Genomic DNA, 25881 nt, shown 5'->3' on the forward strand with positions numbered 1-25881 from the left:
AAACCTCCCGAGTAACTGTCTGAAAGCCTAAGTTCCATAACCCGCTGGGTGCTCTGACATTCTAATACTAGACACGGGCATTTGACTAACTCCATAAATACTATGAATTATTTTTTTCATTTTGAAGATCTAATGAGGTTAACTGTTTCTAATAACCAACAGCTATTTCTTAAAGGAAAGATAATCTCTGGATAACAATACATGATTTTAGGATCTGAGAAGTAAAATGTGTTTTTAAGGTTGATATAATACAGAGGTCTTGACAGAATTTACAGTTCTCTGAGGTCACATGAGCGCATGAAGATGAGCATCTGAATTCTAGAGGTAGAGAGACTTCATTAGCTCTAATCCCAGCTCAGTCACATGCTAAATGTGTGGCAAGTTCTTTGATTTCTCTGAGTCTCAGTATTTTTATCTGCAAAATGAAGCTAATAACACGTACTCTGAATAGTTGTTGTAAAGATAAAAAATAATATTTGTAAAGATCTAGTAGAGAGGATACAACAGGTACTTCATAAATAGTAACTTTTTTCTCATCTATCATTGCATTGCATCATTGGCTGCAGTAGCATTTCAACTCTGAGAGTATATATATTTGGTCTGTGATAAACTAGTTGACCAGTTCAAGTATGAGTCCGATTAATGAAGATATGCAGAGATCAAATAAACAGATTCTTTGGACATTTTCTACAAATTACCTTCCCATACAGCTGTCTTCTAAATATAAGGTAGATGACTCTGGATTAGCTAAGAGGGCAAAAATTGCCGTTATCATCTTTATGGCTTTAGTTTGGAAAATAAAAATAGTGATAATGACCTTGGACTCTTGTGGAATTTCCATAAGTATTGTATATAATTACCATGAAATGGACATCTTTTGATATCAATGAAATAGTAAAGTGAGATAGAATTTAGGAAGACACATTTCAGAGGTCTGCTCATTATAAAGCGCCTATGACTGTCACTTAAACAAAAACAGATAAAGTATACTCATATTAAAACATATGGCAACATTCTTAAATAAAATGCCTCAGTGATTGCATGATTCTACTGAACTACTGCCTCAGTTGACCAAAAGTCTAACTTGCACAGTGCAAATGCAACTACTTTGAGCTAAAGATTAGTTTTAGAAGAAATAATACTTGCATACTCCCCAGTGACCATTCATTTTAAAACCCGAATCTAGAGGTGCAATCATTCGCAAAATCAATTATTTCTATGATTATGGTACCTAGATGGTTTTCTTTTTATATTGGAGAGTAAACATACTAATAACATGCACAGGTTAGGGAAAGTGATCATGGATCATCAGACTATACAAATGATCAGGACATGATAAAGGGTTATGTATTTCAATGGTAAAAGCAATCTGATTATTAGCTCTTCATTTGAAGCAGTTTATCTACAGTTCAGAAATGCTTTCAATGCTTTCACTGATTAAACTGTAAAGCATCTTTTTCATTGTCAGCAGAAGTGACCGGCATTTAATTAAAATAGACTCTTCTAACTATAAATAATTGAATTAATAGTTTTAAATTTAGTTTGGCTAAAATTGGTGAATTGATAACTAAATAATGCAAGAATAAGAATTATCAAAACACTTTTGAGAACACAGTTCTGCTTGGAGGGCTCCATGGAGGAAGTGCCTCATTTTCAAGAAAGGAATGATGTTTCTTTTGTTTCCGTTCAATTCTTTCCTTCCTTTCTTTTTGTTCCTAAAGAGAAAATAGAAAACTATTTATATATAAATTTATATACAAATATGACCATTATTTTCAAATCAAGTTTCTTGCTGAAGAACAAAATAATCATTATAAGGTATTTAAATGTCATTTGCTAGCTTAATTGGTTATAAAGTAATAACAGCTAGGGAATATTGCTAATTTATGAGCATACTATCAATAGGCGTTAATGCACCACTTAATTTTTTAAATATTAAAAGTGATAATATTTAAAAAGAATTATGTAAAATAGGAAAAAAAGACCTGTAATCCCATAATTCAAAGAGAATAATTATTAGAAGTTAGTGATGACTTTCTGAGAACAGAGTCTCAGAAATAAATTTACTAGGTGCGAAGGTTGAATACGTGATGGCAGCAGAGGATACTTCACAGTGCTTAAAAATATTTGAATATTGAGGTTCATGTTTCTTTGCTTGTTATTGAGCTTGAGTACACTTTCATTTCTTTAGTGCTTTTGTGAAGTTTTTGCTCTGTTATTTGGTTCTTCTAACTGTATGGTTATTGGTGCTTGAAATTTTTAGCAATTTACATTTTCATATAATAAATATTATCCTTGCAGCATTTTATCTACATTATTTTTAGTCCTTAATTTTTTACCAAAAAATTAATAGTTCAACCATAGACAACTAAACTGTTTAAAGAGTAATATAGTCAAAATTTGTGTAACCACTACCTGCCTTTTGAAATAAAACAAGACCAATACTTGTGCAGCTCTTGTACCCACTCCCTCACCACACCTGCTTTCTCTCCACCATCCAGAGATAACCATTACTGAATTTAGTGCTTATAGTTGCAGTGCATCCCTTAATACCTTTATCACACACACGTATTCATCCCCAAACAACAAATAATTTTGTTTTGCAGGTTTTTTGAGTTTTGCAGGTTTTTTGAGTTTATGCTAAAAGGTACCATGCTATATATTTTTTTGCATCTGTCTTTTATTTATGACCATATTTCTAAGATCCATCTACATGGAGCTGTAGCTCTAGTTCATTGATGCACAGAATTCCAGTATATCAACATATCACAGTTTACTAATATATTTTGGTGTTGAAGACATGATGTTCTAATGTTTTTTCCACACAAAGACAATGCTGCTGTAAATAACCCTGTTTGATTCCTTGTGCTTATAAGCCAAGATTTTCTCTCCAAGTATATGCCTAGGAGTGAAACTGCCAATTTGTAGGGTATGAATATGTTCGACTTTGCTGGACAATAATGATTTATTCTCCAAAGTTGTAGGAAATTACCCTCCAGCCAGCAAATATACTGATTTTTTATTTTGTATTATTAATATGCTGTATTCTATTGTTTGGCATTTTATATTTAATGTTTAAATCTTCTGAAGTTTGTATTGCAGTAAAGTAATTGTTTGAAGTGATTTTATGTCCAAATGTCACAAATAATTCCAATTGTTATTGCCTCACATCCATTAATTTGTGTTCCTTTATTATATAATACATCCTTACAGGTAACAGGTTCTGAGGCTATTATTCTACTTGTACTATACTATAATTTGTGCTCATTCATTCAATGTTAAGCATTGAGATCTTACTCTGGGTCAAGCAGTATACAGGCAGCCATGCATGAAGTGATTATAAAATACAAACACACAGGTTACTGTTCCTGTCCCTTAGGGAACTTTCAAAATAGATGGTTAATAAACAAGTACATAAACAACAGATAATTCCAAATTGTGTGAAATTCTATGAAACATATAAATAAGCTGTTGTGATTGATAAAAAATGAAAGGAAGTACTTACTTTCAAAGAAAAGTAGATTCAGGGAAAGTCACTTTGAGACGTGATGGGTAAGAGGAGCCACTGGTGATGTGCACTGAGGGGAGGGCACCCCACGCAGACAGAAGAGTGTGTGTGAGGACTCTGACAAGTGGGGAAAACTTGGGATGGGAGAGGAAGCCAGAGAGCCAGTGTGAATAAAGCCTGGCGGGAGATGGGAGCAGGGTCCAGATGAGAACGACAAGGTATACGTGTAAGATCAGACGGGGCCTGGCAGGCCATAACATTTAGAACACAGATTTGAAAAAAAAAAAAAAAAGAGCTGTCAACAGGTGATTTGGAGAAGAAAGGCAGAATGCTGAGAGTTAAACCAGGGAACATGGCAGCAGAGGAGGAGACAGCTCAAGTGGAAGGGGAAATCGACTGTGCAGAATGCCCAGAGGTCTAGGAAACAGGGCAGAAAAGAATACATACCATAGTCTAGATGCTCAGGCAAAATCATAACTCTCAAAGTTTAGCTTAGTTTAGTTTCAGAAAAGGGATAAGATGGGGGTTTACTGAGGATGAAAAGGATATGAAGAACTAAGGAAGTGTAAACAAAATTTCCAGAAGTTTAGCTACTAAAAAAGATGAGGATCATGGCTGGAGGGAAATGAAGAATTAAGAGAGTTTATTTTTATTAAGATTACTTATCCTGAGACTTGATGGGAATAATCCAGGAGGGTAGAAGAATGCAGATTCACAGGAGAGTGAAATGGTAAATTCATATTTCATTGCTTGATTGGTACAGTCCTGCTTCATATTATTTTGAAAATATTATCTTCCATCATCTCACATTTTTATTATACCAGGTGAATTTTAGAATTTCGTTTCCCTGCTATACTCCCTTCCAAGAAATGATTGAGTATCTGAGGATTAATATCAAATCTAAACAATGATCTAGGAATACTTGAAATGTTAATAGCATTTGGCCTTTCATCCTGCAGCTTGGACTGTCTCTCCATTTCTTCAAGTTTCTGCTAAAACTATAAAGTTTAGTGGTTTCCTTGTATTCCAAAGAGCAGTGGTGTCACGGAACACTTGGACAACCCTGCCTCTGCAGGCTGAATGGCTTGGGAGGAGTGGTATTTTGGTAAATTATTAGGTGTCTATGCTTCTTTCATCAGTACGTAAATGGAATTGATAATGTCACAAGAAGAATATGGTAATGTAAGGTTCCATTAACATGCAATTATTCACATACAACAAAAGGATTGAAGAGAGGTGTGAAATTTTCTTTTTGTCTTAACATTTTGCTCTTCGTCATGAGAATGTTATCATCCTTGTTATTTCTAATAAACAGAGAACCTCCTTTCAGAATCCTAACTGAGAAAATAAAAGCTGTAATTGGACCACGGTCAATCATCTTATTACTTTCGAGAGAGGGAGGCCCTCTAGCTAGGTGAGAGAAAAGCAGTGACCATGCTGTGTCCTCAGAAACTGACTGAAAAAAACTCACTGTCCATTCCATTTAACATAGGGGGAGAGAGGAACTGGAAGCAACCTTGAGTTTGCTGGCAGGTGCTAAAAAGTCAGGGCAGAAAATAGGCAATTAATTATCAACCTTAATATCAATTTACATGAATCAATATTATCTTGACTAATAATTAAAAGAGGTTTCTTAAAACGTCCTTCTGTCTGTTGTTTGTTGGGGTCTGAATCTTTTGCTTATTTTCTTACTAAAGGTAACTATCAATTAATCTGGGAACCAGCTTGAAGAAGCATCTTACCTGATCTTTGGCTACAATTTTCACTTAAAACAGTGACCCATCAATTGCTCACTCCCCAAACTAGGTTGTACATCAAAATTTTGAGATGTTACTTTACATGAAAATTGAATTAATTAGCTCTTCTGTATAGGGGAATTTTTCCATTCTCTCTGCAAACAAATTTCAATAAGAAATTGGTAAGATGGGGAATAGAGCTGTAACATGTTGTACATGTATTTTTTTTAGGTAGAGCTGTATTGTAGGGATATATTGTATACCAAAACAAGTTATTTTGTCTTAGGTCTTTGATGAGCTTTTATTTTCCAGAGGATTGATTAGAATGAGAAAGTGACTAACCACTGTAATAAAACATTGTGTACCTAACTATGACTTAGTCACTAAGGAAATTCTATCTCATTTTCAAGACAATGTGAAAATAAAACTGAAAACTGAAACATTTACATTCAGTTACTACTCTAAAAGATACTAACAGAATTAGCATATGTCTCCTTAATATAAGAAGATTTTTAATTTTTCTTAGAACAAAGCATTATTTAAGAGTTTAATCTAAGGAAATCATCATAGAACACTACTATCCTCATTCAAACGACTGAACCAATTTTGATCGCCTTATTACTGTTTCTCTGCATGTATTTAGCATTATAGCAGTACTAAAGTCAACACAAACAACAATATATTCTGTTGGTATTTTTATTAGGATTGCGTTAAATTTGTAAATTACTTCAGGGAAAACTGACATCTTTATAGCATCACTATAAGATTGTTTCTATACAAGGACAGTTTTGTTCTAATTTCTCAGGTATTCATTTGTGTCCTTCAGAAGTTTTCTCTATATTGGTATTGCACATTTCCTAAGTTTATTCCTAAGTGTTACATCTTTTTATCCTATCTTTAAATAGCCTGCTTTGGGTCCTGTGTGTGTCTCTAGCTACTACTGATTCTAAAATTTATGTGGAAAAAAAAACCCCAAGAATATTCAGAAATACTTTGAATGAAGAGTTATGAAGGGAGATTAACCCAAACATATATGAAAATATATAAAGTCCTGATGATGAAACAGTGTTGTACTGGAATATGTACAGTGAGATTGACCAATGGAACAGAAAGTTAAGAAATAAACAGACCTGAAAATATGGGAATGATCTAATGTATCATATAATAAAGGCAGTACCTCAAATCAGTGGGTAAAAGATGTACTGTTTTATGAAAGATGCATTTGGAAAAAATAAAGATGGAATCATATTTCCCATCATACACTAGGATAAATTCTAAGTGGAGCAAATGTTAAAATGTTAAATATAAAATCATAAAGTTATTAGAAGAAAAATGGGAGCTTTGACCCTAAGTTTTGGAGAAAGTCCTTTCAACTACACCTGAAAACCAGAAGCCATAAAAAAAGACTGATAGATTTGACACCTGAAAATAAAATAAAATTCTTCATGAAATAAAATGATATAAGACTTCCCTGGTGGCACAGTGGTTAAGAATCCACCTGCCAATGCAGAGGACACGGGTTTGAGCCCTGGTCCAGGAAGATCCCACATGCTGCAGAGCAACTAAGCCCATGTGCCACAACTACTGAGCCTGTTCTCTAGAACCCGTGAGCCAGAACTACTGAGCCCGTGTGCCACAACTACTAAAGCCCATGCACCCTAGAGCCCATGCTTCACAACAAGAGAAGCCACTGCTATAAGAAGCCCACACATCACAATGAAGAGTAGCCCCTGCTTGCCGCAACCAGAGAAAGCCTGTGTGCACAGGCAAAGACCCAATACAGCCAAAAATAAATAATAAATAAATAAATTTACTAAAATAATGATATAAGCAAAGTTGAGAGATCAATAATACAATGGGAAAAAATTTGTAACTCATATCAGAAATGGTAGGCTAATTTCCCTAGTACATAAAAAAGCTTCTAGAAATCAGTAAGAAAAAGACCAACAAAAAAATGTTCAGTTTATGAATTGACACTTTACAGGAAAAATAATATAAATTATCTTCACACAAATGAAAGGATACTCAAGCTCAATCCTAACCAGAGAAATGCAAATTAAAAAATACTCTGGATGATATTTTTTTAACTTGCTGATAGACATGAATTCAAAAAAGTTTGATAAGAAACCCTACTGTACCCTAAGCCCTGTGGAGAAATTTTGCACTTTTTGATTGCTGAACATGTGAATGTGTTAACTATTCACATAAAGTAGTTATGCATATGAAATGTATTACTTATTTACTTATTCAAAAATAAATGAATAAAATATATATTTATATTGATATTTTAAAACAGAAAACAGTATTTTGCTTGCCATCACTGAAAAGTAACTATAAACATAAGTACATTGAAACAAAGAATATAAAGTCCTGCTAGATATCATTTCTCCCAACGTTCATACTTGATTGCTTTCATTAAAAAAACACTTATATAAGACCTTCTCCTTGAGGTCATCAAAAAGATCAAAAGAAAATAAAAAATGGAATAACTTTCTCATTAAATACAATTTTACTGTGTGTCAGGACCAAGTTCCACCTAAATTAACCTGGTATACCTTCAGTAATACACTTGTCAGTACACTTTTTTATAATTTTAGGTAGGAGAATCATTGCAAAGGACGAATGGGCATGACTGGTAAGTGACTAAATGTGGGGATGTAGGTAAGGAACATTATTATGACTAAAGTTTTAAGCCTGAGTGTTTTAAGGAATAGTAGAATCATTAATAGAAATGAGTAGATCAAATAAATTATGATATATGTAGGACAGAATGAATTCAACAAGGTAGCTTCCAGGTAGAAATGGTCAGTAGGCATGGGACAAATAGAACTGGAATTAGGGACAGAAAAGTCAGAACAAGTACATTTAAAAGACACAGTGCATTAATGAATAACACCTACCAGCCATTTTTCATATTCATCAAGAGCTTGTTTATCTTTATCTTTTCTCTCAGCTCTTTTCAGTTCTTCTTTTCTTTTCTCATTTATTTTCTCTTTTTCCTTTTCCTTGAAAACAGCTTCCTTTTTTTCATTCCTATGTAGGATAGTCAAAACACTGGCAAGTTAAAGGAGAATATATAATAAAGATTCCCTAATGTGTCTTTGCAATAATGAGACTGAGTGCATTAGTAACATTCAAGTAAATGAATTTTAGAAAAGCCTAAAGTGTTACTAATTTAAGATCTATCAAAACATTTATTATTTTGGATTACCATTTTTCAATAGCAGTTATGTTATCTTTCCTTTTCTCAGCAACAGTTTCCTCCTCTTTCTGTTTCTTTGCTCTTTCATAGTCTTTCTCTTTTTTACTTTTCTCTTTAAGATATTCCATCTTTTTCTCTTTCCATTTTTCAAAAGACTGAAAAAGTTCAGAGTTACTTTCTTATTTAATGTGAATATAATAAAATAGTAAAACCACAGTTAATCATTAATTTTCAAATATTTTAAAAATAATTAAGATATTCAAAACCATTGCATACTTGCAGTGCTTCTCTTTTTCTCACAGCATTTTCTTCTTCAGTTTTCTTCTTGGTTTTTTCCTCAAGCCTTTTTCTTGCAGCTACCTTCTTTGCTTCCTTTTCTTTCATGGCTTTCCAGGCCTCAAATGAAGCTAAGGCTTCTTCTCTCTTAGCAGCTCTTTTCTATTTTGGAAAAATAATAGACAGTAATATGTATATGTATAAATAGACAAATTTAGATAGATATACATACATTCATTTTTTAAAATTCCCTTCATATTCATCAAATTAGGTTTCAAAGCAATCTATTTAAAATAGATTTAGAGAAGTTAATTGATAAAGAATGTTATCTGAATTATTCACTGCATTTTAAAATGTCCTTTCTTAAACATTTATCAGATATTGATCTACTACCATGTATGGGAAGGAATTTTTTTTGGAAGTATACTGAACAAATGCTATGAAAATAAACTGTAAAAGGCTAATGTGGTACTGCAAAGTGCTCATAATGCAATATTGCACTAAAAGAAAAATATCAGGAAAGTTACAGGCCAGAAAGGTAAAGTATATAACTTTCCTGATATTTTAACTTTAACTTTACCTTTCTGGCCTGTCAGAGTAAGGTAAATTGGTCAAGTCACACAGTAAACTACAGATCTGTGCTTTAACCCTGAGTTTTGACTGACATCAGAGCATAAAATTCTTACTGCATAAACATATCCCAAGTGTTGAAAACATGTGCCAGATTAGAAAATATGTAGGTGAACATATAGCAAGTATGTTATTACTTTACTTACTTCAATCTAATCCCATAATATTCTGTTTGCCTTATAATATTGCTTAGCATTAAATGATATAAAGCTTTATTACAGAGATAACATAATTTAGAAGTAAAAGTATGAGCTCCCTCACTGAGTTGTGAAGAGCAAATGAGGTGTCTGGCGCTGACTGTGGCAGGTAATGCTGCAAAGGCAGTGCCAGTGTCCAGGCACGTCCCCTGCAGGGCTGCTCCACACAGTGCTGTGTGCTGGGGAAATATGTTTCTATCCATGGTAGTATTAAAAGCACAATGGGGGCTTCCCTGGTGGCGCAGTGGTTGAGAGTCCGCCTGCCGATGCAGGGGACGAGGGTTCATGCCACGGTTCGGGAAGATCCCACATGCCGTGGAGCGGCTGGGCCCGTGAGCCATGGCCGCTGAGCCTGCGCGTCCGGAGCCTGTGCTCCGCAACGGGAGAGACCACAACAGTGAGAGGCCCGCATACCGCAAAAAAAAAAAAAGCACAATGAAGGGTTGTTTTTTTTTCTTTTGTTTTTTTTCAGGGATTTTACTTTAGAAGATGGGAAAGAACTGGAACATGTTGTAGGAAGGAGTTAGAGGCAGAAGGTGAAGTACAGGAGAGACTGAAATGAGAGCCCAGCTCCAGTCAGTGGGAAGGATAGGGGCAAATACTCAGGTAGAGGCTGGTCTTGAAGATACATACAAAACTCAAAGTAGAAAAGGGGAAAACTGAAGGTTAATGTCTGATGACCCTTTATATTCCTGGCTAAGTTGTAATATCAAAGTCAATTTTTAATAATGAAATAGGTACATGGTCACAAGAAAAAATAAGTTCATAATCAGTAGTGTCAAAGCTATTGCTCACATATAAATAATAAAAATCTCTGTGTATCCATGTTTTCATGTAAAACAGTTATATTTATATCAAACTAAAAATGTATAAAGTACCAGAGAAATAAAATCAGAAATCAATTCTTTTATATACAATTTATTTCACCATTTAAAAAACAGTTGATTTAAAAATATTAAACATTCAGACTATTTTACTGACTTAAAAATCCAGAATATTTTTTACTTCTATATTCAGAATACCTGTTCATTTTGAATCCTTAAGTGTTCACTTTCGATTCTTTTAATTCTGTGCATTTCATGTAAATAAACATTTTTCTTTTCTAACCACTCCTGTGGGAACAAGAAAAAGGCTATATGATACTCAAAGTTTTGCAAATGAATTAGAATTCTTATTTCTGAAATATATGATTAAAACTTTAAAAAAGCAAAACATAAAACTTATAGATTTTATATGTACTAGTATCATTCTTTTTCTGATAATATTCTAATATGTAAAGATGAGCAAGAATTAAGAAAATCATGTGTATATATGATTTATATATGTGTAATATAATGTGTAATGTAATGACTACATATATTAACATTTTTCTCTGAAATTCACATGGACAATTTTCCAAAATGTACGATATTCTGTACAATTTTCCAAAGTGTACTACATTCTGTACAACAAATAAGACAAAAAAAAAACAGACTTCTTTTTTGGAATTGTGAAAAAATTAGGACAGCTTTCTTCTATGCAAGTTTAACTCAAATACAGAAAGTCTCAGGAAAGAAAAAAAGATTAAAACCCTTTTTGTTCATAACTATATAAACTTAAAGGAGAAAAAGTATAGAACATAGGTGTACCTCAACTACATTTTGCTTTTGCTGTATTTTTATCAATTGCCATGGCATATTCTCTTTCTTTAAAAACAACTATGATCAGTTAAACAAAGCCTGGAAGGAGATAATTTAGTATATATATAAAAAAAGCTTTGGATTGCTCAGGTATTATAAAGGAAATAAATTAAACATTAAATCATCATCTCTGACAGGGTCATTTTACTTCCTGATAAACAAACCTTATGTAAGTGATTAATTCTTCTAATTTAAAAAAAAAATATTTTCCTTTTTACCTGATAAACAGCTGCCCTTATGTTATCTGCTCTGTCAGGTTCTGTGCTCTGTTTCTGTGAGGGCTTTTGGTCCAAGACTCTCAAAGTCCCTAAATAGTGAGAAGTGGGAACTGTCAACTGAGTTCTCCTTAGAGAACCAGGTTTCCTTAAGAACTCAGAGGTCACTAATCTGAAAAGATCCAAATCAATCAAGATAAACTATTACAATTGCACTTGGTAGAAGACAGATTCATTAGATTTTGCAAATACTATATTTGAAAACTACATTATAATTTAATAAATTATAATTACTTTGAAAATGATGTGTTCTTAGTATACAAAGACCCCTACTCAACATAATTTAAATTTTATTACTTTAAGTTATATAGCTTCAATGCAATTTTTCTTTTACGGTTTTGTAATTAAAACATTTTTAACAAACATGTACTCAAGTTACATGGGAAAAGACAATATTAATAAGTAGGTTTTAATAGTTTCTTATGTTATTTTGCTACATAAACTATCTTAAATATAAAGTTAGACTAGTAACCTCTATTTCAGGGTTGGTGGGAAAATCTGGCCCGCCATCTATTCTGGTATATAAAGTTTATTGCACCCTGGCTTTTCCATTTATTTGCATAATGCCAACAATGTCTTCCCTGCTACAATAGCAGAACTGGGTAGTTACAACAGAGACCATATGGCCTACAAGACCTGACATATGTACTAACTCGCAAATTTACAGAAAATGTTTGCTGACCCCTGTTCTATTTGACTAATGATAATTTAAAAGATTCAGAAGGTTTTGAATAGCATTTATGAATTCTTATCATTTTAATAAACCAACTTAGTCCATAGAACCTCTAAGTTTAAAGTACAATTTTTCATGTGTTGGACAAAGACATTTAATAGAGAAGGTGAATGCTGGACTTCAGCTTTATTACCACTGTATATCTACTGTCTCAGGAAAAATAGGAGAAAGAAACTATATCCCAGGAGCAATGTAGAACATAGAGGATGCTTAATCAATTCCTTTTTATAAATGAATATATTCAACTAGAGGGATTTAACCATGAAGAAACTACTTCATTCTTCTCATACGAAGAAAATTAAGTAACACCAAATGAAATTTACTGTACAGAAGTTAAACTAAAACTAGTTTTCTTGGAATGTAAACCCATAACTGAGGGAAAATGATAACTTTATTACCTGCCAGATGCATTGGATGCTCTATTATTTGTTGACTTTTTATTCTTCATATTTCTATCTTGAATTATTTTCTATTAAATAGAAAAAGCCAAAGATGGATTACTCATTGTATCTATCACAGACTTAGAGGCCAATCTTCCAGTAAATCGATGTTTTTTAAGCATCTACTATGTGTCAAGTATAGCTGGCACCAGGAACAAATAAGGATATTACATTTTAGGGAGGATGACTGGCAATAAACACGTAAACTAACGTCACTCATGAAGGAGATAAACTAGGGTCCAGTGACAGTGACAGAGTGGAGTTGACGAGCCACAATAATGAATTTGGTCAGGGAAGGCCTCCCTGAAGGCTCGACATCAGAGCTCAGACAAATGATGAATAACAAAGGGCCACATGATGTTCTATGGAGAGCTTGATAATTTTGAGAAACCAAAAAAGGTGAAAATGCTGAGGCACAGTGAATGGCAGGGAGAGCTGAGGAGTATAAGGTCCGGGAAGAATCGTATGAGATCTCCAGTGGTGAGGTGTCTGCTTTTTATTCCATGGGGAGAATCCAACAAAGAGACCTTAGAGGGGAATGATTAATCAGACTTCAGATCACTCAGTAGAGAGTAAGAATAAAGCCAAGGATTCATTCAAAAGAAATATGTTGTAATCTTACTTGTTATATATAAATCACCTGTTCTAATTTAGAATTACCTCTGTTAAACATTTCTAAGACCTGTCTATAAATTCCAGAATACCCTTCTTCCTTTTAAGGAATAACTTTTCTACTTTACACGGACAGATGGGTGCTAACACTAAAGTGAGAGCAGATGTAAACACATCCCTAACTTGGCATTAGAGCTTTTTCCTAAGGAAACTGGTTAAGGACAATATACCTGGAATGTGGCTTAATGAACCTTCTCCATAAAATTTAATAAAAACAATACTCTGTTTATAAAAGTCTCGTTCAACCACAAGTTTTCAGCTAACTGTTATCTTTCCTAGTAATAAGTATACATAGCCACCAATTAACTGCAGGAGAAACTGCATAAAGAAAATTTAGGAGAAATAGGGCTTCCCTGGTGGCACAGTGGTTGAGAGCCCGCCTTCCGATGCAGGGGACACGGGTTCATGCCCCGGTCCAGGAAGATCCAACGTGCCATGGAGCAGCTGGGCCCATGAACCATGGCTGCTGAGCCTGTGCATCCGGAGCCTGTGCTCCGCAATGGGAGAGGCCACAACAGTGAGAGGCCCACATACCGCAAAAAAAAAGAAAATTTAGGAGAAATAAAGACTAAAAATGCTCCCCATAAATTTTAACAGTATAGTACTCTGGTGCAATGTAGTATAGGAACAAGTAATCCTACATATCACAAATCTGGTTCTCAAGGTAATAATAATAATATTCCTGATAATGATCCTGTCCATCCATTTAAATAAGTATGGATGCTGATAAACATTTTTATTAAAATTTATAAAATATTTTTAAATGATATCCAAAGGAATATCCTTCACTAGCTCAAAACCTTAGAAATTATTCCAGACAGCTGCATTTTTATAACATGAAGACCTACAGAAACACACCCACTTCTGGGTATGTATTTCTGAAACATTTAAAAGTATATTATGATCATATAATATAATAGTTCTGTTAACTTTTAATGAAATGTTGGGTTTTATTATTTTCACTGCAAACCTTCCCTGAAGTTAAAATTCCATTGAATAAGAATCACTTGACAGTATAATACCATCATTTCCACAAATAATTCAGATGTACCTAACATGGAAGATAAAATATTTAAAAGTTCTATTTTGAATTTTAAGCTGTAGTACAGAAGGTACAATTTTATATAAATACCTTTGCAGACTCAGTGCATAAGATACTGTGAAGTTGAAATCGTGGTGGATCATCAACTGTTAAGTTATCATTCATAATCAGTTCAGCTTTCTCCTTTTCTTCTTCAAGGTCATCAGCAGTCACTTGACTTTCCTTAGGTTTCTCAAGTGTAGTAACAAAGTCTATCAAAACTGAGTTCTCTTCATTTTCAATTGATTTCAAGGAATTATGGTTTTCAGTGCATTCTTCATTCTGATCTATTTTGTGACAGAGTAACAGAACAAAATCTCCCTTCTGAATTAATAAGGTGGATAACAGATTCATTTGCTTTCTGCTAAATGAAAACTGTATAATCTCTTTCTTGCAAAATAATAAATGGAGAAAACTATCATATTCAACTTGAATAAACTTTTTTCCCAAGTGAGCTACAAAAGAAAAAATGGCTACTAAATCTACTAAAGCATTTGACACACCTTAGAAAATGGAATAACAACCCTAAACCATAGACATGCCACAAGCCCTTGTTGGTGTGTAAACCAAGTAAGTGAAATGGCAATATCTATTCTATTCAAAAGCCTGTGTTTCTTAGCTGGAGCAAGAGTCACAGATTTCTCAGATACTACAGTTACTAGCAATGCACTTATAATATTGTACAGGTGTAGAGAGAACCAAGAATCAATGCAGTTCTAGAAGAGACCACCACACAGAGAATAAAGCCATCCTTTAGAGTTTTACTCCCACTAAGATGCAGTGTTGCCTCTGATACCAAAAGGGCAGGAAAGGAAGGCCTAGTACTTACCCTCTCAGTGCTCAAGGGACAGGCTTAAGCTCTGGCATGAAGGATTCAGTTTTGCTTTTACAGAATTACTTCTATTATTCTGATTCTACCACACTTTAGAATGTTCAACAGAAAATCAGTGCTTTCTGCGTTGATCACCAACTTTCAGTTCTACTAGGATCCACCTACTGGCCAACCTGTATCTTTACTGTCAAAGTCTTAATTACGAGGCTTTCATTCCAGTCATTTCTGGGGAACTCATTTTATATCTAGGTAAGCTAGATATAATATCACTTTATAATTCCAGTTATACATTCATATTTGGAGACTACTCATGATTCAAAGTATCATTAATGGATTCTTTAGAGCTGCTAATCAAAGTACTCAGTGAAAAGAACAAGGACTTTGGAGCAAAAGATTCAAATTATGGCTCCATCACTGACCTTGGGTATGTTTCCCAATATCTTTGCACTTCAGTTTTTCTCATCCGTAATATGACAAAAATTATACTACATAGTAAGCACTTAATAAATGTAAGTTATACATCCCAGTCTTAAAAACAGCTATGCCTTTAGCTCTCATTATGTTATATGTCATAAGACTAAGGAAAGAAACAATGTTAACTACTCATACCTCACACTTACTATGTGCTAACGATGGTTCAGTTCTACATGCTTTACATGTATTAAAACTAATTTAATTCTCACAACCACCCTGCTCTTATTAAGCCCATTTTAAAGAGCAACATACAGGGCCAGAAAGGTTGGTTACTTTCTCAGGTAGTTGTACCTAGATTCAAATCCAGCTTAGTCTCACTCTAAAAGTTCACCTAACCATTATGCTGACTATTGCAGCAACACCTACATAATAATTGCTCACATTTAGTGAATACTCTACTTGTGCCAGGAATTGAGTTAGTGGCTAAAATGCATAGTATCACTTAATTGTCACAATAGCCTTATGAGATTGGTCTTATTATAACTTGGGGGATTGAGGCATTGAGAGATGAAGTTCTGCATCTACAATCATATGGTTAATAAATTGTATTTTGGGGATTAAAACTCAGGCAAACACAAACATATATTGTTCCTATAACTGTGTAAAGTATTACTTCTTTTACAAATAGCATTCTAAGCAATGCAGAGTTCATAAATAAAATAAGGTAGAATAATTTGATATAATCACCTGTAATGGAGGATTTTTCCCCAGATACTGGTGAAGAGGAATTTCCGAGACTTTCTTTAAGGGATGATGATGATAGACTTGTTAACCATGCATCCTATTTAAAGAAAATGTATTTACTAGTAAGTTTAGTTCTCAAGATTTGTGGAGGGCAATAGGATTATTAAAACTACTTCATAACTCTGAAATCTGCATTATTAGTTTTCTGCGAAACACCAAAAGTAGGTCAAAGGAGGTTATAATATGCTTTACTTTCAAGCCTTTATACCTTGATCATTAAAAGAGGTCACTAAGAGCTATTCCAGTTCTTTAACTCAAACCTCTATGTTTTCAAAACTCCTACTGCTCTAAAATCAAATCTCAGAAATATTTAAGGTAAATATTTGACATGTTTTTCTCTAAGTATATATTTTCCTAGAAAGTATAAAGGAAATAGTAGGTAAAAACCCTTAGTTTCAAACAAATATTACTTGTTGACCAAAAGAAATCAATTTATAAAACCAAATAGACAGTTACTTCCAAATATTTTAGGTAAAAAACTTCATAGATTTCATACACTTTAGTTTTCCTCAAAATTCCTATATATGAATTAAAATAATTATTATATATAAAATGAAGTAATTATATTTGTGTGTATAAATTAAACATCTCTTTATAGAATAATACTCTAGTCTAAAGGTGATGATATTATAATGTAAGAAGTTTGATTTTGTTGCATAGATAATAAATTTTAATTTTCCTTCCCATAATATTTACAAAGAAAATTATATGTCAAAAGCAATAGAGAGAAACCATCTGGGCAGATGGCAGAAGGGCTCAAACACTGGAGTCTACCCTGAGAAGGGAAGATTTACCCAAGGAGATTTACAAGTTAGTAGCCTTTTTCCTGAGGAAATTTCCCCAACTGTGCAGCTTAGTAGAAGGCTGCAGCATTACTAAACTGGCTTGAGGGGTCAGAAGATAGAGTTTAGGACTAGAAGATCAGGCAATAAATTTGGAGAAGAGCTGCAGAAGGCACGAACCCCAATATCTGCATATAAATCCACCTCAAACACTTGGATCATCTATGCATGGCATGGGAAAGACCTCAGAGGGTCCTGTAAAATCACAGTAGCTAGAAAGTGAAAACTCTAAGCAGAGACTTCAGTCAATGTCCACGGCAAGGGAGACAGAGCTGGGAATTTGTCTAGCCATAATATCTTTGTGCTAGAGCACATGTTCAGAGGAACATAACAGAATCCAGAATCTCTACAACATATCATTCATGATGTTCAGTAGTCAATCAAAAAGTTAATAAGTAAAAAAGAAATGGTGACACATACTCATGAAAACAAAAACAACAAAAGCAGTCTATAGTAACCAAGCCAGAGATGACCCAGATGTTGCAATTAGCAAATAAGAACTTTAAAGTAGGAATTATAAATATGTTCAAGCACTTAGGAGGAGATATATACATAGTGGCTGAATAGAAAGGGTATCTTATTATTAGATACAGAAAATACAAAAAATACCAATGGAAATTCTAGAGTTGAACACTACTGAAATTAAAAAAAAAAAATCACTGATAGACTTAACAGCAGATCAGGAATGGTAGAAAAAGGCAGTGACCTTGAAGACAGAACAATACAACTTATTCAATCTAAAAAAACAAAGGGAAAAAAGATTAAAGAAACATGAAAGAAATTCAGAGATCAGTGAGACATATCAAAAATTTCAATGTGCATGTAATTACAAACAAGAGGAAGGAAAATAAAACAGAAAAAAATTTTTAACTTCCCATCTGCATGGAAAATATCAGTTTACAAATCCTGAAATCTCAACAAAACCCAAGCAGGATAAATATAAAGAAAACCACACCTAAGTACCTCATAGTCAAATTTTTGTAATTCAAAGAAAAAAGACTAAACCTTGAAAATAATTCTGAAAGCTGCCAGAAAAAAACAAAACATTGTATAATGAGGATAGCAAAATAAATTTTTGCTGATTTCATAACAGAAATAATAGAGGCCAGGAACAATGGAAACCTATAAAGAGCTGGGGATAGGAGAAGGAAACTGTCAGCCAAGAAGTGTATATTCAACTAAGCCATCCTTCAAAAATGAAGATAAAGTGAATATGTTTTAGATAAGAAAAGACTGAGAGAATCGATCACTGGCAAACCAAGAAATGCAAAAATAAGTTCTTAAGATTGAAGGGAAATAACACTAGAAGGTAATCTGGATCTATAGGAAGAAATGAAGATCTCTAGAAATGGTATATATATCTAAGAAAACTATAAATGTTTATTCTTTTCTTCTTTTAGTTCTTTAAAAGTCTAAGACAGGGCTTCCATGGTGGTGCAGTGGTTGAGAGTCTGCCTGCCGATGCAGGGGACACAAGTTCATGCCCCTGTCTGGGAAGATCCCACATGCCATGGAGCAACTAAGCCCGTGAGCCACAACTGCTGAGTCCGAGAGCCACAACTACTGAAGCCTGTGCATGTAGAGCCCGTGCTCCACAACAAGAGAAGCCACCATGATGAGAAGCCCGCACACCACAACAAAGGGTAGTCCCCCGCTTGCCATAACTAGAGAAAGCCCGTGCAAGCAATGAAGACCCAACGCAGCCAAAAATAAAATAAATTTATTAAAAAAAAGTATATGGACTAAACACTCATAAATGGAATAATGGATTCATAAGTACATTGCAATTAAAAAACAGATTGTCAGACTTGATAAAAAAGTAATACCAAACTGCTATTACAAGAGTCATTTAAAGAAAAAGAAAAAAATTGTTTGAAAGGAAAATTATGGAAAAAGTTATACCATGCAAACACTGAAATGTTGAAATGTCAGGCAAAACAAACTGCAAGATATGAAGCATTACCAGAGATACAAAAATTTCATAAAGCTAAATAGGGTCAAGAACTAATAATGATGAATGTGTATGTGTCTAATTACAGAGTCATGGAATGCTGACAGAACAAAAAGGAAGTACAGAGAAATTCACAAACATAATTGGAGATTTTAACACACTCTATTTAGTAAATGACAAAAATTCAGTAAGAAAGGAGAAGATCTGAATGACACTACCAACCATCTTGACCAAACTGAAATTACAGAACATTATATCTAACACCTGCAGAACACACATTCGTTGTTAATACAAATGAAACCTTTCACAAGACACATTTAGTCTGGGCCATAAAAAAAAACTCAACAATTTAAAAAAATGTGAATTCATATAAGATATATTCTTTGATCATAATAAAATTAAATTATAGATTTATGCAAGAGTATATCTAGAGAAGATCTAACATGTGGAAATAAAATCATTCACCATAAAATAACCATTTGGCCAAAAAAGAGATCACAAGAAAAATTAGAAAATGTATTTAAAGGAATGATAACGAAAATAAATGGCATCAAAAAAATTGAGCGCTGCTAATCAGTGCATTAGAGGAAAATTTACAGTTTTCAAAGGTTTTGATAGAAAGGATGAAAAGCTTAAAATGAATGGACACCTTTTCTAACTTAAAGGTAAGCAAATTAAACCCAAAGAAAATAAAAGAAAGAAATAATAAAGAGTGAAAATCAATGAAATTGGAAACAAACAACAGAGAAAGCTAACAAAGCCAACACTGGTTCTTAGGAAAGTTTTAACAGAACTGAGCAATGCCTATCAAAATTTAACAAGAAAGACAGAAAACACAAACTACATATTAGAAATGAAAGATGGAATGTCATGATAATTTTACTGTCATCAAAAGGATAAGGGAATATCACAAACAACTTTATAAATTCAACATCTCAGATAAAGTGGATAAATTTCTAAATAGACATAAATTACCAAACTGATGAGAAAATCTGGATACCAAATATTTGCCCCCCCCCCCAAAAAAAATCAAACTTAGTGTCAAAGACCTCTCCACAAAGAAAATTCTAGGCCCAGATAATTTCGCTGGTGAATTCTCTCAATTAAGGGGAAAATGATACTAAACTTCTGGTTTCATACCAAACAAACTTTTAGAAAATAAAGGAGGAAGAGACACTCCCCAGTTCATATGATACTCACACCTGATAACAACATAAGGAAAAAATTATAGACAACCTCCATAAATATTGATGTAGAAGTCTTAACAAAATAGTAAAAAATCAAATCCCACACAAAAATGGTCTACTATGATGGACTAGATTTTATCCCAGGAATAATGAGTTAATTTAACATATAAACATAGATATATATCATCATACACACACACACACACACACACACACATACACACACGCACACATAAATGAAAGGTGGGAAGTGAGGTTGTAGCGAGAAAGAAAATGTCACCCTTTCAATACCCAGCTGTGACATTTGCAGGAAGGTAAGGCAATAGGGAGAGAAATGCAGTGTCATGTGAAAGCTTATACAAAGTTAAAGAGGCTTCAGCACAGTTGAATGTGGATGAAAACAGACTCTTCCAGAGCCAAAGATTATAGACATAGGAGAGAGAAGGGTTGGACAAAAAATAAATGGGAAATCCCTGAAAATGTGGGCTTAAAGAAGATTCAGAGCATGGTCAGGAAAATTTTATAATGAGGAATAAGGAATATTTAGACTATTAAAAACAGAAGTATCTAATATACCCAACAAAGATAATAGCTCTACAATAGGGGCTATGTTATAGTCATTAAGGTGAACATAGTCTCAAGATCACCCAGCAACATGGAAACACGTCATGTCCTAATGTTAAAAGACTAAACCAAAAAGCATGATACAAAACATTGTGAATGTTAAGATGACAAATATTATAAAAACAAGTATATAAAAACAGCCCAAAAGTGGAGTAAGAATAATTAATATAGTTGTCATTAGGTGATGGGATTATGGGTAGATTTTTTTTTCAATTAAATTTTCTGTCATAATATAATGTTACTTTAAAAAGTTTAGGAATACTTTTTTCTTTAATCAAGGGATATAGAATACATCACAAAGAGCAATTAAAGTTAGGTATCACTACCAGTTTGAATAGTGTTCCCTCAAAATTCATGTCTATCCCAAATCTCCAAACGTGATCTTATTTGAAAATAAGGTGTTTGCAGATGGAATTAGTTAAGATGAGAACCTACTGGAGTAGGGCAGACCCTAAATCAAATGACTGGTGTCTTGTTTTAGAGAAAAGTGAGGGAAGACACAGAGACCCAGGGAAGAAGACAATGGGTTGATGGAGGCAAGGACTGGAGTGATGCAGCTACAAGCCAAGGACCACCAAAGATTTCTGACAACCACCAGAAGCTGGAAGAAGCAAAGAAGGATTCTTCCCTAGAGCCTTCAGAGGGAACATAGCCCTGTTCACACCCTGATATTGGATTTCTGACCTCCAGAACTGAGAGAACTTCTGTTGTTTTAAGTCATCTAGTTTGTGGCAATTTGTTACAGCAGCTACAGTGAACTAACATAATATCCACTTGGCCAGATGATTTTATTAAACCTAAAATAATTGTTTGGTTTTGATAACACCCTCTCTTCACCTGATTTTCAGAACAAATTAGGACATAGCACATTGAAGTCAGGAAGATTTATATCAAATTGCCAGCTTTTCTGGTAAGGCTAACCTACAGGATAAGAGTGGAATCAGAGCCTACTGTGCTCATACTTCTCACCTGAATTGGAGAGATTCTTCTGTTTAGTTGTGATACAAAGGACTTCCTCTGTCTGCCTTTGTACCACCTCCCAGGGAGCAGATCTTTTCTCACATCAATAACACAGAGGAGTCAGGAGAAGAAGAAAGAAGCTTAGCCAGTACTGTTTAGTTCCTTTTCTCTGATCTGCTCAAGCAGATTGTGGAGGAGGAATGTTCTTCTCATACTTATCCCTTCTGAAATGTGAGGTGGAACTTCTCTAACCACAGTGAAATGTAAAGACAGGTGGCCAAGTGTTCTTCCCTAATAACAATACACAGTAAACTCCTGATGAAGTCCTGAAGGATCATATCTACATCCCTTCTGGAATATCCCAAAAAATATAGGACTGTGCCGTGAACATTCAGTATACATTTGTTGAGTGATTAAAACCAAATGATTAAAATGACACTGGCCATAAATTATACAATTCAAAGATATGTAAATAAAAACTCTTGCAATTAAAGTGTTGCATAGATTCAAAAAGGCAACAGTTTTTTTCACATTTTACTTTCTCTGAAATTGGATGCATCGTATATTACAGTTTAGCAGTTTTTTTCTTTCTTAGCAGTACATAAAATAATGTTGTATTTTTGCTATATCTTACAATTGAGTTTTAGATCCAATAAAATATATTTTTAAAAACTTAAAATTATTTCCTTATCAATTGCTGAAGAAATCATGTAAAACACACACACACATGCACGCTCACACACAAATATTCTTTCTCTCATAATCAGATGCAAAAACCTGAATTAGAAACACAGTTTAGCAGTAGTGCTAACCTCAGGGTCAAGGTTTTCAGAGAATGCATTTTTCTCAGCTTCTGGTTGTCTGCCATTCAGCCTTGGGAGGAATGAAGGTACAGAATATGCCTCTAATTCTTCATGGAGGGCAGTGTCTTTGTCTTCTCCTAGCCTGTCTTTCTCCTCCCTGTGGCTGTGCTTTTTCAACATGCTCCTTGGCCAAGGTGAAGGCTTAAAGTGGTTCTCTGCTTCAAGGCTGCTGTTATTTTCTGCAGAAAAATACAATGTTTTAATACATTAAATACAATTTAATACACTAAAAAATACATTTTTTAAATGACCATGGCTTCTCCTACACTGCAGGTGCCACCACACTTCCCTCCGGTGCCCAAGCACCTTGGCTTTCTATCCTGGAGAGTCTAGAAGAAGCCCACACCCTTCTCTACACAGAACTCCAGAAAGTACAAGTAGGCGATAGTTCATAATCAAATAATTTTTTTTAATGGCTGCCATCCTGGAAGTAACTAGTATACTTCACTTTTGTGAGTAAACTCATCAACTCTCATAGTATTAAAAGAATTTTTTTTTAACAAACAAAACCAAACTGCCTCAGTTTCAGCCTTTATAAAATGAGGCAGTTCATCCATCAAAACCTTTATTGAGTATCTGCTGCCAGGCCCCATACACATCACTCACATTAATGGACCTCAGAATCAAGACACTAGCAATGGCCCTGTCCAAGGATTTTAGAGGTTGGGAAAGGAGACGATACTAAACAAATAAAATTATAAGACAAAGGTAAGTGCTGTTACAAGTATAAAGATGATATCAGTACAGGGAGTAGAAGAGCCAAATGTCCCTGGAAGAGGAACAGACAACTGGATAACTTGTGAGCTGCTGTTCTCTGAGTCCATAAAACCTCTCCAGCAGTTATTAAAATTTCTCAGTTACTATTTCATTACTTCTAAGTTTAAAACAACAATCTAATGTTGGTATACTTCCAGCCCTCAAAACATGATAAGAAACATTTTCCATGAACTTTTCCCTAAATTTTACCTGTTATACATATCCATCTCTCCATTGTTCTACCAATGTATTCTTCTGATGAAACTTCAAAACTGAACTAATTAATACCTTTATCCTTTTTACCTATAAGTCGAGTTATAAATCCTGCTAGAAGATTCTACAACCATAGGTAATTGGAACCACTATAAATGTTTCACTACCAATTTTAGGTATGTCCTAAACTCTAGTCAAATGTCCAGTCCAAAATCCAAGAGTCATCTTAGATTCCTCCCTCAAAATCCAAAGAATCACAATACCCTATCCATTCTACTTGCTAAATTTATCTCTCATTTATCCCACTTTCTACATCCCCACTCTCAGTTCCTCATCCACTCTTGCCCAGATTACTGCCTCAGTGATATTTATAAAACACAAATCAGATGACATCACTCCTCTCCACAAAATTTTTCAATGGCTCCCCATCAGCCAGTCTTACAGAATAAAAAGCTCATTGCCTCTGAACAATATAAAATGTTTCATGGTTTTGTCCCTGGCTACCTGTGCTGCCTCATCACTGACACACCCACTTAGTAATCTGTCCTGAAATGCTGGGCTCACTGTCCTTCTGCAGCTGTGCCACATCCCTACTGCCACCAGAGCTTGCCACCCAAGCTCTCCCTCTGCCTAGGATGTCCACTTCCTGTTTCTCCTCCTGACAAATGCTTGCCTGTCTTTGGAACCTCAGTTTAAGCAGAATATTGTATAATGCCTGGTTTTGAGTCATTTTTTTTATTGTGGTAGTAACACTTAATAGGAGATCCACCCTCTTAACAAATTTTCAAGTGCACATTACAGTATTATTAACTAAAGGCACAATGCCATAAGGCAGAGCTCTAGAACTTATTCATCTTGCATAACTGAAACCTTACATCTGTTGACTAGCAACTCCCATTTCTCTCTCCCTCCAGCCCCTCATAACCACCATTCTACCCACTTTCTGTATGGGGTTGCCTATTTCAGATATTTTATATTTGAATCTTGTTCTGACACTTATTAGCATTGTAAACGTACACGAATCAGATAACCGTCACACACCCCAGTTTTCCTATAGGTAGAATTAGCTAAGATTTGCTAAAGTTCTCATGGGACTTGAGTAAGATAATACATACAAAGCACACAACACAGTGCCTGACACATGGGAAGTGCTCAATGAATATCAATGATTGTATAGACGTTTCCTGTTCTGGTTTGTCCACCACTCCTGTTTTCTTTCTAGGTATCCTCTCCTCCTTTCTATCCATGTGATTCTGTGGGTAAATAAATATCTCCTCCATACCTCAGTGAGAATGATGGGCATGTGATGTAGCCCTCTCTTTCCTGTGCAGCTTATCACAGAAACTTCATTTCCCCTGACCACAGCAGGCAGTCAGGAGGTCAGGATTTTTCTACTTGGAGTTGGTGGGTATGCCTTTAAGGCCATGGAGCTGGAAGGATGTGATTTAGAGACCACTAGTGGCATTCTCTGCTGCCAAGTGAAGGGCTGTCTGAGACAAAGAAACCAAATGACAGAAAAATGGACAAAGGGATGGAATTAATGCGGCAGTGACAGTGCAGGAGGAGAGAATGAGAGGGTCAGGGAGGGAGGACAAAAGTAGCAAGAGAGAATCCTGATGATATAGAAATACCGATTCTCTACACTTAATCACACCTTCTGACATCCATGCTCAACACAGGGATAAACTCTTTCCACTGATGTTTGAATTGGGTCATTTGCATCTGAGAGTCCTGACTACAGGTATTATTATTTGTCAGTTATAGCTATTGACACCAGCTCCTCTAGGAAGCCTTCCCTGATGCCCTCAGGTAAATTTAGATGCCCACTTTCCTGTGTTCTTACTATACCTTTTATAAACCTTCCCACCAAATTGTAAAGTCTTTGCTATGGTCTGAATGTTTGTGTCTCCACCCAATTCTTATGTTGAAATCTTAACCCCAAAAGTGACGTATTAGGGGCTTCCCTGGTGGCACAGTGGTTGACAGTCCGCCTGCCAATGCAGGGG

General features: G+C 34.6%; 1 protein-coding gene across 1 annotated transcript in view; it reads right to left on the minus strand.

The window, feature by feature from the left end:
• Window positions 1–1592: 1592 nt before the first annotated feature.
• The window catches only part of LOC103081889 (microtubule-associated protein 9), a 30025-nt gene continuing 5736 nt past the window's right edge, over window positions 1593–25881 (minus strand). Inside the window, exons 4-13 of the mRNA XM_007446134.1 lie at window positions 22856–23085; window positions 16423–16516; window positions 14481–14716; window positions 12635–12705; window positions 11447–11615; window positions 10572–10661; window positions 8723–8884; window positions 8456–8601; window positions 8145–8277; window positions 1593–1715 (exon numbers count right to left, since the gene is read on the minus strand). Coding sequence (XP_007446196.1) covers window positions 1593–1715; window positions 8145–8277; window positions 8456–8601; window positions 8723–8884; window positions 10572–10661; window positions 11447–11615; window positions 12635–12705; window positions 14481–14716; window positions 16423–16516; window positions 22856–23085 — 1454 coding nt within the window. The remainder of the gene's footprint in view (window positions 1716–8144; window positions 8278–8455; window positions 8602–8722; window positions 8885–10571; window positions 10662–11446; window positions 11616–12634; window positions 12706–14480; window positions 14717–16422; window positions 16517–22855; window positions 23086–25881) is intronic.

The sequence above is a fragment of the Lipotes vexillifer genome, unplaced genomic scaffold (assembly GCF_000442215.2).
Source record: "Lipotes vexillifer unplaced genomic scaffold, Lipotes_vexillifer_v1.1 scaffold1719, whole genome shotgun sequence".
Taxonomy (NCBI): domain Eukaryota; kingdom Metazoa; phylum Chordata; class Mammalia; order Artiodactyla; family Lipotidae; genus Lipotes; species Lipotes vexillifer.